Source organism: Haliotis cracherodii, unplaced genomic scaffold (assembly GCF_022045235.1).
Source record: "Haliotis cracherodii isolate W230 unplaced genomic scaffold, xgHalCrac1.p SCAF_2, whole genome shotgun sequence".
NCBI classification, from domain to species: Eukaryota; Metazoa; Mollusca; class Gastropoda; order Lepetellida; family Haliotidae; genus Haliotis; species Haliotis cracherodii.
This window is the reverse complement of record NW_027266275.1, coordinates 28,956,662-28,968,942: the sequence shown is the minus strand read 5'-3', so window position 1 is coordinate 28,968,942 and position 12,281 is coordinate 28,956,662. Positions and strand designations below refer to the sequence as shown.

The 12,281-nt window shown below is 40.1% G+C and overlaps 2 protein-coding genes across 4 annotated transcripts in view; one reads left to right on the top strand and one right to left on the bottom strand.

Moving 5' to 3' along the window:
• The window catches only part of LOC139467945 (neurofilament heavy polypeptide-like), a 43,031-nt gene extending 34,114 nt beyond the window's left edge, over nucleotides 1-8,917 (top strand). For all 3 annotated transcript variants that reach the window (XM_071249542.1, XM_071249545.1, XM_071249543.1), the window contains 7 exons: nucleotides 2,876-2,960; nucleotides 3,536-3,625; nucleotides 4,325-4,679; nucleotides 5,563-5,647; nucleotides 6,236-6,279; nucleotides 6,450-6,535; nucleotides 6,860-8,917. In XM_071249542.1, coding sequence (XP_071105643.1) covers nucleotides 2,876-2,960; nucleotides 3,536-3,625; nucleotides 4,325-4,679; nucleotides 5,563-5,647; nucleotides 6,236-6,279; nucleotides 6,450-6,535; nucleotides 6,860-6,949 — 835 coding nt within the window. In that variant the 3' untranslated portion in view covers nucleotides 6,950-8,917. The remainder of the gene's footprint in view (nucleotides 1-2,875; nucleotides 2,961-3,535; nucleotides 3,626-4,324; nucleotides 4,680-5,562; nucleotides 5,648-6,235; nucleotides 6,280-6,449; nucleotides 6,536-6,859) is intronic.
• LOC139467947 (set1/Ash2 histone methyltransferase complex subunit ASH2-like) overlaps nucleotides 1-12,281 on the bottom strand; it is a 99,729-nt gene that overhangs the window by 67,495 nt on the left and 19,953 nt on the right. Inside the window, exon 14 of the mRNA XM_071249547.1 lies at nucleotides 12,072-12,265. Coding sequence (XP_071105648.1) covers nucleotides 12,072-12,265 — 194 coding nt within the window. The remainder of the gene's footprint in view (nucleotides 1-12,071; nucleotides 12,266-12,281) is intronic.

The window sequence follows — 12,281 nt, the reverse complement described above, 5'->3', positions numbered from 1 at the left end:
AGAGACCCATGGTCTCACTAGAGTAACCACATCACCTCACTGGTAGATACAGAAATAACACATAGGCAGAGATAATAGTCAGAGACCCATGGTCTCACTAGAGTAACCACATCACCTCACTGGTAGATACAGAAATATAACACAGCCAGAGATAATAGTCAGAGACCCATGGTCTCACTAGAGTAACCACATCACCTCACTGGTAGATACGGACATATAACACCAGGATTCAGTAATTTCATCATCTCACTAGTATACATGGGAATATATCACAAGCTGCTTTGGGACAATGATTATCAATATAAATATATTCAAAAGATCAAGTGTGATTGGGGTAGCCTTGTGGTTAAAGGTTCAACCACCATGCCGAAGGCCTAGGTTCAATTCCCCATGGTACAACGTGTGGCAAATGTTTGGTGTCCCCTGCCAAGATATTGCTGGAATATGTCTAAAAGCAACATTAAACCATACTGACTCACTCACACACACAAAAGATCAGAAACTTTGCCTTTTCTGTTTCAAACTATGGCATTCTGTTTATGAAAGATTGAATCCCACACAGAGGAAAGTTATGCATTAAATATCAGTCAATGCTGGCTTCTGTCAGTGGGTATGATCAATCTTCCCAGGCAGAGAACATCTTGACACAACACATCCTTCCTGCATAAGTCGAACCATCATGACATAATGGCCTATATATTTGGCATGGAGGCAATTAACTTGAGCATTTGTGGGCGTCCCAGCTATTTGGTGGTCTATGCCGTTGTCCATGTTTGCCCTGGCAGAGAGCCAGACACATGTCCGAGTTGCACCCATGTCTTGCCGCTCTCACACAACAACAGAGCAAGGTGACGACTGATACGAGGTATTGTGTGGGCCATACTCACCCTTAACCTTTAAACATAGCAACATAATGCAAACATTCAAAGCCCATTGGAAATATTATGCACTCACAATACACAAATTGTAGCAGACCTGTGAACTCCACATGAAACTTTGTAACTTGGATCGTAAAGTTATTGAAACATTTCACAAGCTTGAAGGTGCCAGACTTGAATATCAATAAATCAATCAAATTTTTAAACAAAGATATTATAACTTAAGACACGCAAGACAGCCATTTAGATATTTCATGTAACACAGGAATGTTCAATGAGGCCAAACTCCAGAAAACCAACATAATGTCAGCGTGTACTCTGTAAGGAAGACTAGGCCCAGGGATTGGGATTGATGCTTTTTATTCAGGTAATGAGGCCACCGGCCCATTATACACGTGCAGAGTATGATGGCATACAAATATGACAGAGCCCTGAATTATAAGATTTACAATGCAGTATTCAAACTGTTATTATTGGTGTTAATTATATGACACAGGTATTCCCTTGAAAATGGAATTATGTTTCTTACCAGCAAGAAATACATATTTTGCTAAATTGTTGCAAATACTTTGATTTCGACAAGTCGACCTGAATAATAAGGACATTTTCTCACGACTTGGAAACATGTGATAATAATTGGGTATGAGATTAGACCGCAGATCAAGATAGAACAGACACACCATATAAAAGTGGAACTCATCTTCGATAGCACTTACAACACAGAGGGGACAGAAACGTTCATGTCTTGGTATATTATGGTATCTGCCTGTTTCAACCATAAGACGCTGATTGGATCCAAGAAAATTCAAGATATTAATTGGAAATAATGTTACATCAATTAATCAAATCCAGTTATTATATGAAATTTATCCCTTACTGCAGAGAACAATTCAAGCTTAGAACAAGATTCACAATTATTGTGCAACACTTGATTTTCAATGTCTACGCTCCTTTGCCTAAACTTATGTAAGAATAAGTCAGATCTACCAACACCCTGTTGAAGCCATACCTCTGCAAATCCATAAGAAAACAGCAATGATTTAACCTTGAGTGCCCAGCAAGCGTTGCCATTCTCTGCCCTTTTATATTGAAAACTATACAGTTTTTTCAAAATCAAATTATTATCTTGTATCAAAAGTCGAAGCCAAAATTTTATAATTTGAAAATAATGTGACACTTTGACGGAGTTTCTCATCAAGACAGATTTTACAAAGCTATCTAGGCCTAGGCCAACATGCAGTACAAACCCAGCAAGTCTTGTAAACGAGGGTTGTCCATAAACTAAAATGTTATATAATTTATATACTTGCATATCAACTTAACAATAAATGATTACCCCCTACTGGCCTAATTATACACGACTGTCTCAGTTAGACTCACGTCACCACTGTCTGAAACAAAATATATTGCCAGGCTGCCACAGGACCATCAGCCTTTAGAGTGAGTGAGTGAGTATGGTTTTACGCCGCTTTTGGCAATATTCCAGCAATATCACGGCGGGGGACACCAGAAATGGGCTTCACACATTGTACCCATGTGGGGAATCGAACCCGTGCCTTCGGCGTGACGAGGGAACGCTTTAACCACAGGACTACCCCATCGCCCCCTCAGCCTTTAGAACCTGCATGCCTTGACTAAACTCTTCAGGCACTTATTTGTCAATTAACATTTGATCAATCAGCACGTAAATTTACTGCAGGCTTAAGGACCCATACCCATTTGAAACTACAGACCTGACATCTATCAGCCATGGGCTTACGGGCAGGTGCTCATTTCAAACACTGCACATCACTAAAACAACATCCAGATTTAGACTGGGAATGGTCACTGGCATGGAGGACAGACCCTCTCTAAGATTGACAGAGGTACCAGTGGCCATCTAATGTCTTAAACATTAAATCCTTGCTATCACAATTTAGTGTCTCTTTGCATAGGTACTGTGTAGGTATGTTAATGCAACAATTTCGATTTGTCATTTATGAAAATTCTCCTTTCAGAAAAACAGAAAATGACAAATTGCTGGAAGATGATGATTTGGGTGATTTTTCTGTCGTCTTGAGAGAAACCGAGATACTGAAGTCTGTGAGTAATTTTCACCTGTGATCATTTCCTGTATCAACCAAACCTTTATTTCAATGGGGCTGAACCTAGCACTGGATGAAAAACCTTGTTGCTCCTGATCTACCTACCCTAAAACTGCCCCTGCCTGTATTTATATTTGTATTTCAAGCACAGTTAAGAAACAACTTTTTCTTGCGAGAAACCGAGATACCAAGTCTGTGAGTAATTTTCACCTGTCAATATTACCTGTACCAACCAAACCTTGTAGATCAACTAAGACTTGTTAAAACAACTTCTTGTTGTTCCTGATCCACCTGCCCTAAAATTGACCCTGCCCTTATTTATGTCTATATATTTAAGCAATAAGAAGCACTTTTCCCCATCAAATTGCATTAGTGTAGTGGATTCTGTAAGTCTATAAGTCTGAAACTAGTGAAATCTCAAGTGACTAGTTGTTATCTTCCTAAACTCTAGTAGCCACACTCAAATCAGTCAGTTGCAGTGCCCTTGACCTCAAGGCCACTAGTCTGTCCCTGCTCCAACATTAAAATGTATGTAAGTTTGCTGACTTGGAATATTCCCCCTTGATTTCACAGTTCAGAAAACCACCACCTCCAAAGAACCGAGCCAGAGCGAGTCGGGCTCCTCGAGTGAAGGCCGCAGCTTCCAAGGAAGATGGCTTCGCAGTAAGTAACCTTGGTCTCACACAGACATGGCAAATACTAAGCAAAGACAGGCATTGAAATATTTCATATAAAAACTAAGTTTGTAGTATTTCTGTTTCTCACTGTTTGTCATACAACGTCTCTATGTATTAAAGAGAGGCATGTTCCCCAAGCACATCAAAAGTCAACTAAAATCGGGGATTGGCAGGTCACAGTGTGTGGCTTGACCAATAGTCTGTGACCCTGTGACGTGAATAGCTTAAGAATCGAATCGCTAGTTCTCAGCCCAAGACACAAATTACATTCTGCCTTGATGTAGCTGTAATGAAGCAGTAATGTTGCTGACCTCCACATAACATTCACTACAGCAGTTAAGTAAGGACGCGATGTGAGGTGAAATGGGGTGACTGATGCCGATTTGACAGTGCTAGCCCACTGAAATACCATGCCACAGTTTAATATGAATACCCCACTCAGACACAGTATACTGACAGTATACAGAAACGACCAGTCCTTGTTTTAGCCTCTTAATGCCGAGCGCCCGCCAGGGTAACAACAAGTACCATCTTTAACATCTTTTGGTATGATACGGCCGGGGATCAAACCCCGACCTTCTGCTCTGTGTGCAGACACTTTACCCCTAGACCACAGCAGAATTAAATAAAGACAAACCATTAATCAACAATACTAGAATTAACTAATTTTGTGATGTTCTTTTAGCTGATAAAAGAAGAAGCTGAAGGCAGTATTAAAAGCAAATCTGGATCTCAGCGCAGTTCTCCTGAGAAGAAAGACAGCAAGGATGAACTCTGTGAACCGACCAAACAGGAGGAAAAGCGGAATTCATTTGAGGCGGCCAAACTAATAGTGGACAGCATGTTTGCTGAGGTGAGGGACAAAAGGGAGACAACTCCTGTAGTGGTTGAGCCAGAGGAGCCATCCAAGGAGGTGCCAGAAGAGCCTAAGGTGAAGAGCGTTCAGTCTAATGGAGGGAATATATTTATGCAAATAGATCCGACTGTGAAAATAGAAGATCCCAGTGAAAAGAAGACCAGTAAAATTCCTGTCAGATCTTGTAAGTGAAATATATCTGATGATATTTTTATTTATGACATATTACGATGATGATGATAATGTACCTAATAACATAAACAAAGACACCTTGCTGTAAAAGACGACTATGCTTGTCGTAAGAGGCGACTAATGGGATCAGGTGGTGAGGCCTGCTGACTTGGTTGTTGCATGTCATCGATCCCAACAGCATGGATTGATGTTCATGATGTCAGTCACTGGATTGTCTGGTCCAGACCGCCATCATATAGCTTGAATATTGCTGAGTGCGGCGTTAAACAACAAACAAACAAACAAACAAACCCCAACTACTGACGTCCTGGGCCCCGCTGCACAGAGCGGTCTTAGTTATCTGTAGTTAATCCTATTGATTAATCCACAAGTGCGATCCCCCACATTCTGTGAGGCCCATTTCTGGAGTACCGTGCCATGACATTGCTGGAATTGCTAAATGCATCATAAAACCATACTCACTCAAGGCAAGAGGACTGACAGTAAACCACCAAAGATTATTGCCACCACATGTTCTTAATGATGTCATGATTTGATAAAAGCAGTAGATATGATGTGCTTATTTCCAAATCCACACCCTAAAGCATTCTCAAAGCACTCATTATTACTCTGGTCAATGGATCAGTGTGCAACCGATTTTAATTCTCAGCTTCCTGGGAAGTATACAACCCAAGCTGCCCATGAGGCGCAGTCTATCAGTATCAAGGAGTTGACTAGGTTTTAATGGTATTCAGCTTCATTAATGCAGAACATGAAACACAACTCAAGGACAGTGTAGACAATCTTGAGTTTTTCAACAGACCACAAACTAGCAAACACATTTGTCAAGAAACATTAAGTCAGTCTTTCATGTGAAGTGTGCCAATCTGTTGCAGCGCCCCAGTCCTCACCTCCCACGTCCTCCAAAGAAGGGGCCAGTCTCAGACCAACCAGCGCCAACAAGGAGCAGAGGAAGTTCTTGTGAGTGGACACCCCTTTCCTTCTACCATCAAAGAATCCAACGATCAAATCAACCTTTTCACATCAGTTGTGAAGGAATTTATCTTTGATTCCTCACAAAGTGTGGGAAAACTGCTATTTTGTTCAAACTTGAGATTCTTACAGTCCTCTTTTTCTAAATTTCCGAGGGACCCTCATACTGTATTTTAACATTACATTCACTGCAATAACACAAAACTATGGACTAAAGCCTATTCCTCTTCCTGAGTGAAATACAAATCACCTCAACTAAGCTATCACACTTACTGTAACTATATAAACATGAATTGGAATTTTTTTACTGACATTTGCTGTTGACTAGGGACTGAATATCATCTTCTGGGCAGGTCTAGAAGAATCCCTATTATGTGTCGTATCTCAAATCTACTGTTCTCACTAAACATATTTAGTCCCGTTGTGGGAGGATCAGATTCCAGAGAATCGAATATAGTTTTTTGTGCCCGTTCTCGTTTTATTAATCACATCCACCTACAATTTACAGTACTGATGCCCAGAATGTATAATAACAAGAATTAATAAACCACTTCAACAAGTTCTTCCTTTCTTCAGGGTTCCTTCAGTGCACGGGGAACAGATGGACCAACTTGTTAAATGTAAGTATACAGTACACTGGTATATCTAGTATATTCTAAAGGAGACATTTAATGTCACTTTGTGGACTAAGCCAATCAAACGTAACATATACTACTCAAAAGAAGTTAAAGAACACCCTATTCCTTCACATTACCATAAATAATCTGTCATGGCCTGATGCCATTTTCAGCTCTGAAAACGAGGTTAAAAGAAGACAAGCCCCCAACTTGCCAGAGTGCCCGGAACCTGGCCACAAACAAGGTGGTGCCCTCAGGGGTAGGTAACTCTGAAACACCCTCCGTATGTGCACAACAGCAGGATGAACACCACAACACTGTGTGGATGATGATGGCTGAAAATAATTCACTTGAACTGCTCTAAATTTGGAGATGTTTTATACAAATTATACACAGAACTCCAATATCAGCAAAAGAGTGTTATCCTCGGTTTTGATTTTTATCAGTTAAAGTAGTCATTGTTTTATCATTATCTCAATCACAAACATTTTTTTTTCCAAGTATCTGATGCTTAAGTGTTTTAACAAAGTCAAGTGTTGATCATTATAACCATTCAGCAAACACCTCTATTTCTCTCTTGCAGAGTGATGATGACATGGAGCCTCAAAGTCGAGAACGATCTCATTCTGACCCTACAAAGAATCTGCTTGGCGTGAAGCAGACGCATGTCTGACTGCCCGGAGGATCTCCACGTGCCCATAGACTACTTCAGTCAATGTCGCTGTAGACATATCACTGTGATATCCAGTGCCTTGAGAACAATCATGTGACACCATATTGGTCTCAGACATCAGTCTGGATCAGAAACAATACTGTCTGGATTACCCCACTTTCATTTCTAAAATCTAAACCTTCAAGGTAAATAACATATCATACAGACATAACTACTTGCAGATCAATGCAAGAAAGTGTCAATGTAACAAATCCAAACCAGGGCCCGGTTTCACAAAGGAATCTTAGTACTACAGCTGTAGTAATGTCAAAGACTTGAGTTACAACTCTTAACAGCAAGATCGCTTCGAAAGTCACAAAAAACTGCTTCTGGTGGTTTTTTTGTAAAGCAATCATACTGCTACAACTGTTGAAGTCTACATCTTAGGGTAGAGTTACGACTGACATAACAGTAAGACTGCTGTTGGAAACAGACTCAACCAAACAATGGCTGACAAGTCACAAAACTCAGAAATAAACATAAATGTTGGTGACAACATCTTTGTGAAATCTTAGTGTTACAACTGTCGTCGGTGTACATTTTTAAGTATAAGTTATGACAATTGTAGCAGCAAGACTGTTTTACGAAACAGATCCAACCTGGAAATGGCTTGCCTCACTTAGCTCCATTTAGAAAGGATAATTAATTGAACGTCAGAGAACGTCTGAAAGCATGTAGTGTAGTCCCGTAGATCTGCAGCCGTGCATCAAGCGTCCAATGAAAGCGGCTGGTCAAACACTGACTCAGGCACATGTTAAGCATTATTGGCGTGAGAGTCGGCAGATGGAATGATAGGGCTACCTTACTGTTACGCCATTGTTGACATCATATATACCCATTGTTACCATGGTTACTTCAGTTAATTGTGTTAAGTTTGTATGACAGTTTGTTTGTTGTCTTGCTCATCCCATCATTTCCTGCTGCCTGAAATATTGGGGCCTAGTCAGTTTTATTGCTAGCATCCTGTTAACACAAACCACCACTGCAAAGGGAGATAACTGGTGGTATTGTCAAACTGGAAGTTGAATAACATTTCTTCTTTATAATAGTTCCAAGAAAAGAAGAAGAAGAAGATAACTGGTGGTATTGTCAAACTGGAAGTTGAAATAACATTTCTTCTGTATAATAGTTCCAAGAAAAGAAGAAGAAAAATTCACACAAATCTGTTGAATGAAAATATTTCTCAAAGAAGTAAAAACATTCAGTATGTGGAAAATAATAAGAAAATAAGTCCACTATATATTAAATATGAACTTGACCCTCGAAATCAGATAGCTTTTACTGTTTATTATCCTCAACACCACAACACTCAGTCATTGGTCTTGTTTTCTTCTGTCTTTATGTAGAAGTGCTATTAACAATTGTGTTGATCTGTGTTGAAACATGTTGACGACAACCTTGTGATCTACAGTGCTGTATATGATAGAGATGATTGACAGGTGTCAAAATATTCTGCCAAAACATGCATGTTCACTTGACATAAATCTATTTCTTGAATTCCTGACATCACAGAATCTCGTGTTTCTTAAAATCATAACCAGAAAAACACAACAATGTTACAAACTCAGATTAGAAATTAGAAATAAGTAAGCATGGAAACTCCTGCAATCAAATGTCTTGGTACATCATAAAATACCAAACTTGATCTCAACCTTTCCCACATCTACACATCATGCAGACACTGTGCAATACTCCTGCGTGAGTTGCAGTACGAACCTATGCAAGACATACCTGACCAGGTCACATGACTACTGACTATGTCCACTGCTATCGATGTGATGTACATAGCACTGTTTCCCTCTCTCGGTTGACAGGATGTTTTGCTTGTTATTCGCAAGTAGGTCAACTACTTAAGCTTGTACAGAATATGGTGTATTTTTTAAACCATTATAATGGTGCCTTACCAACTAAATAAACTTGGTTAACTCACTCAAATCTTTACTGTTTTTTGTGCGTGTAAGTGATGAAATGCCCTCCCTGCCTGTTTATGCTGAACACATACCATGAGTGAGTGAGTGAGTGAGTGAGTGAGTGAGTGAGTGAGTGAGTGAGTGAGTGAGTGAGTGAGTGAGTGAGTGAGTGAGAGAGATGGGTTTAATGCCACTTTGCACAGTATTCCATTTATATCACGAATCAGCTTAATGTGAGAGCAAAGCCTGAAGTGATACATGTCTCAGATGTTTACGACTTTGCTGAAACCAACAGCATAGGTATGGTGCTGACATAATCGCGGCGAAAGGGGATTTGAACCAATAATCATAGCTTTCTCTGCACAGTGAGACAAGTGTGACACCCATGCCTCACAAATCCAAGACAAACAAGTACATACGTATCACTAACCACCGCAAGGAAACACATCAAGGGAGATAACTCTGTATATCTACATGCCTGACCTTCACTCATGTCCAATCAGATCCACTGTTTATTCCTCTACCTACTTCATACTGTGCTTAAAAGAAATCAGGTGTACACTTAGATCTGAAGACAAAGGCAAATGGAAACAATCTGAAAGGTCGTATCCCGTTCACAACTGCCACCAGGTTGGGTGACGTCACATGCACAGAACCAGTGCCAATATGGATTCCAACCTGAGGTCGTTTCAAACTGCAATGTGCTGAGTGAAAAGTTCAAAAGTGAATGAGTATCGAGGTATTTCATTTTATCAGATCCGCAATGGGATTAACAAGTCCTGCATATATGAGAAAGTGAATCAGGTCTTTGGTATGGAAAAGAAATGCCTAACACAAAACTACAAAACTGTATGGTGAGTGCAAGATTGATAAAATGGGACTTATTAAAACAAGACACAATTCAAATTTGTTATCAATGATCTAACGATAATGAACAAAAATAGTTCTAACTTCAAAGAAATAAAAACTTTTTCATATAATAGTTACAAGGCAATTATATACTGCCCTTATACATGCCTGTTTTCTGTAACAGAATCTGTAATGTACAGGATAAAGTACAGACTGTTCAGGCTTCGAAGACATTGCTTACAAATTGGACGAGAAGTTGGTCAGGGGGCACTTTGAGGGCAGGCCACTTAATATGGGGAATACGGTATGCAGATTCAGCAATTATTCTTCCACAAGGTGCATAAAATGTTTTGGAGAATAAGTAAGTAAGTGAGTTGGCTTTAACGCCGCTTTTAGCAGTATCACAGTTATATTGCCACGTGTCAGCTTAATTCGGGAGGAAAGCCGAAAGTAATGCAGGCCTCGAACGTTTACCACTTCGTTGAAACCCACGAGCACGGGTATGGTGCTGACAAACCTAGAAACATAATCGGGGCAAATCGGGATTCAAACCCACAATCATAGGTTTCTGGCGTACCCAAGGGACACAGCTTTGCACTTTGAATCCCGAAGACAACTGGGCCACCCGTGCCGCCTCTTGGAGAATGAGGAAGTGACTGATCATAATGTCCATTATGAGAGAACAGCCCTAGTTCTACTATTGAGCCATCTAAACCCTTGTTGAACATTGGTTGTTGGTTTGTTGTTTAACGCCGCACTCAGCAATATTCCAACTATATGACGGCGGTCTGTAAATAATCGAGTCTGGACCAGACAATCCAGTGATTGAAATCATGAGCATCGATCCACGCAATTCGGATCGTTGACGATCATCAACCAAGTCAGCGAGCCTGACCACCTGATCCTGTTAGTCGCCTTTTACAAAAAGCATAGTCATCTTTTACGGCAAGCATGGGTTGCTGAAGACCTATTCTACCCCAGAATCTTCACTGGTCGTTGAACATTGGAAGTGTGAAATCAGTGCTTTACATGCTGCAAGTGACAGAAACCTAATTGCACCAGACAAACCCAGGCTGCACCCTGGTCCCATAAATTTATCAAAGTTGAAACATAGATGCATAAACTAGTCTAAATATATAAAATCTCACAACTCTGATGACGGTCATGATTTTACATAAATTAATGACGTATTCCTGTAAAATATATATAAGGATCATGTGCACATAATTTGAGGTAGCCAGTTTGATGATGTCAAGCCAAAGAAAGCATGATAAATCACACATAACACAGGGATTAGTGATGTCATATTGAATATAGAGCTCAGAGGTATTGAGAGTGTTCTAAGATTGTTCTTGTGTGGAAAGGTAAGGGTTAGTCATACACAATTTGGAATTATTTCAAATAGATAACTCAAGCTCTGCTGAACAATTCACAAAGGGCTGATCTGGGCTGATCTGTTACTGTTGTATGGTTGAAACAAGCTTGCCATTCTTCAGTAATCCAGTCAACACTACGACCACCAACAACATCTTGTCCTCTGAGTGTCTGGTTTCAATGCAATACACAAACTCCTTCTCATAAATCTCCATCCCCTTGTCACAAAACACATGACATGACAGTCCCCTATAATCAAGTTTGACATACTGTTTGAACTGCCCTGCAAATGAAAACATTCAATGCATACATACACCGAAGGCTAAATGGGTAAAACACTTGGTTCTCAGGTAAAGACTCTCAAAACATTATTCATGTTCAAGTGTGAAGTGCTGTCAGATAACTAAAAGCCCTGTAAACGGGACACTTTGACTGCCTTGCCACTTCTTCCAAATTACCCTCGGTAATTTCTTTGGCATATGTCATGAAAAGGCTAAAGGTCAAGGTCATTAGACATTAAACCCCACAGAAAGGTTTGTGGTTACACTCTTTCAAAAAGGATTAACACATTTATCATTAAACTTTGAAAAGGTCAAAACAAGTCAAAGGTCAAAGTCATGAATGATGTTATTGTGAAACTGTGTCATCACAGTTAATGTTCCACTATCACACCCTTTGTACAATAATGAGACTTGGATAATTGTTGGATCTTGAACAATTTATTTTTTTATTAAGGCCAAGATCTGGAAGTATATGAAATGTAAAGATTTTGGGACCTTTGTAAGGAAATATCAGTAAAAGGATAGGTTCTGTTTTTGCAAACACAAACACCTATTGTTTGTTTTCTACCTGTCAAATAGTTTTGTTCTGGTGTAATTACCAATGAGGCAAAAATATCCATATTTCCTCCTGTCTGAGAACCAAGCACATGAAGGCTGTCAGGTACTCACCCTATCCTTGAAGGTGGGAGGTAGCAGCTTCCCCGAGTCTCCTGGAGGGGGGAGGTGGATGTAGAAGCCAAGGACGTCGCCCTTGCCAAAGTCCTCGCTGTAATGTTTGCCATGACTCTGGTGAAAGCGTGTGCCTTTCCGGGACCGCCATGAGTAGCTGAACTTGTCATACCCGCATGGAGCTTGGAGATTACCTGGACAGTGGGAACT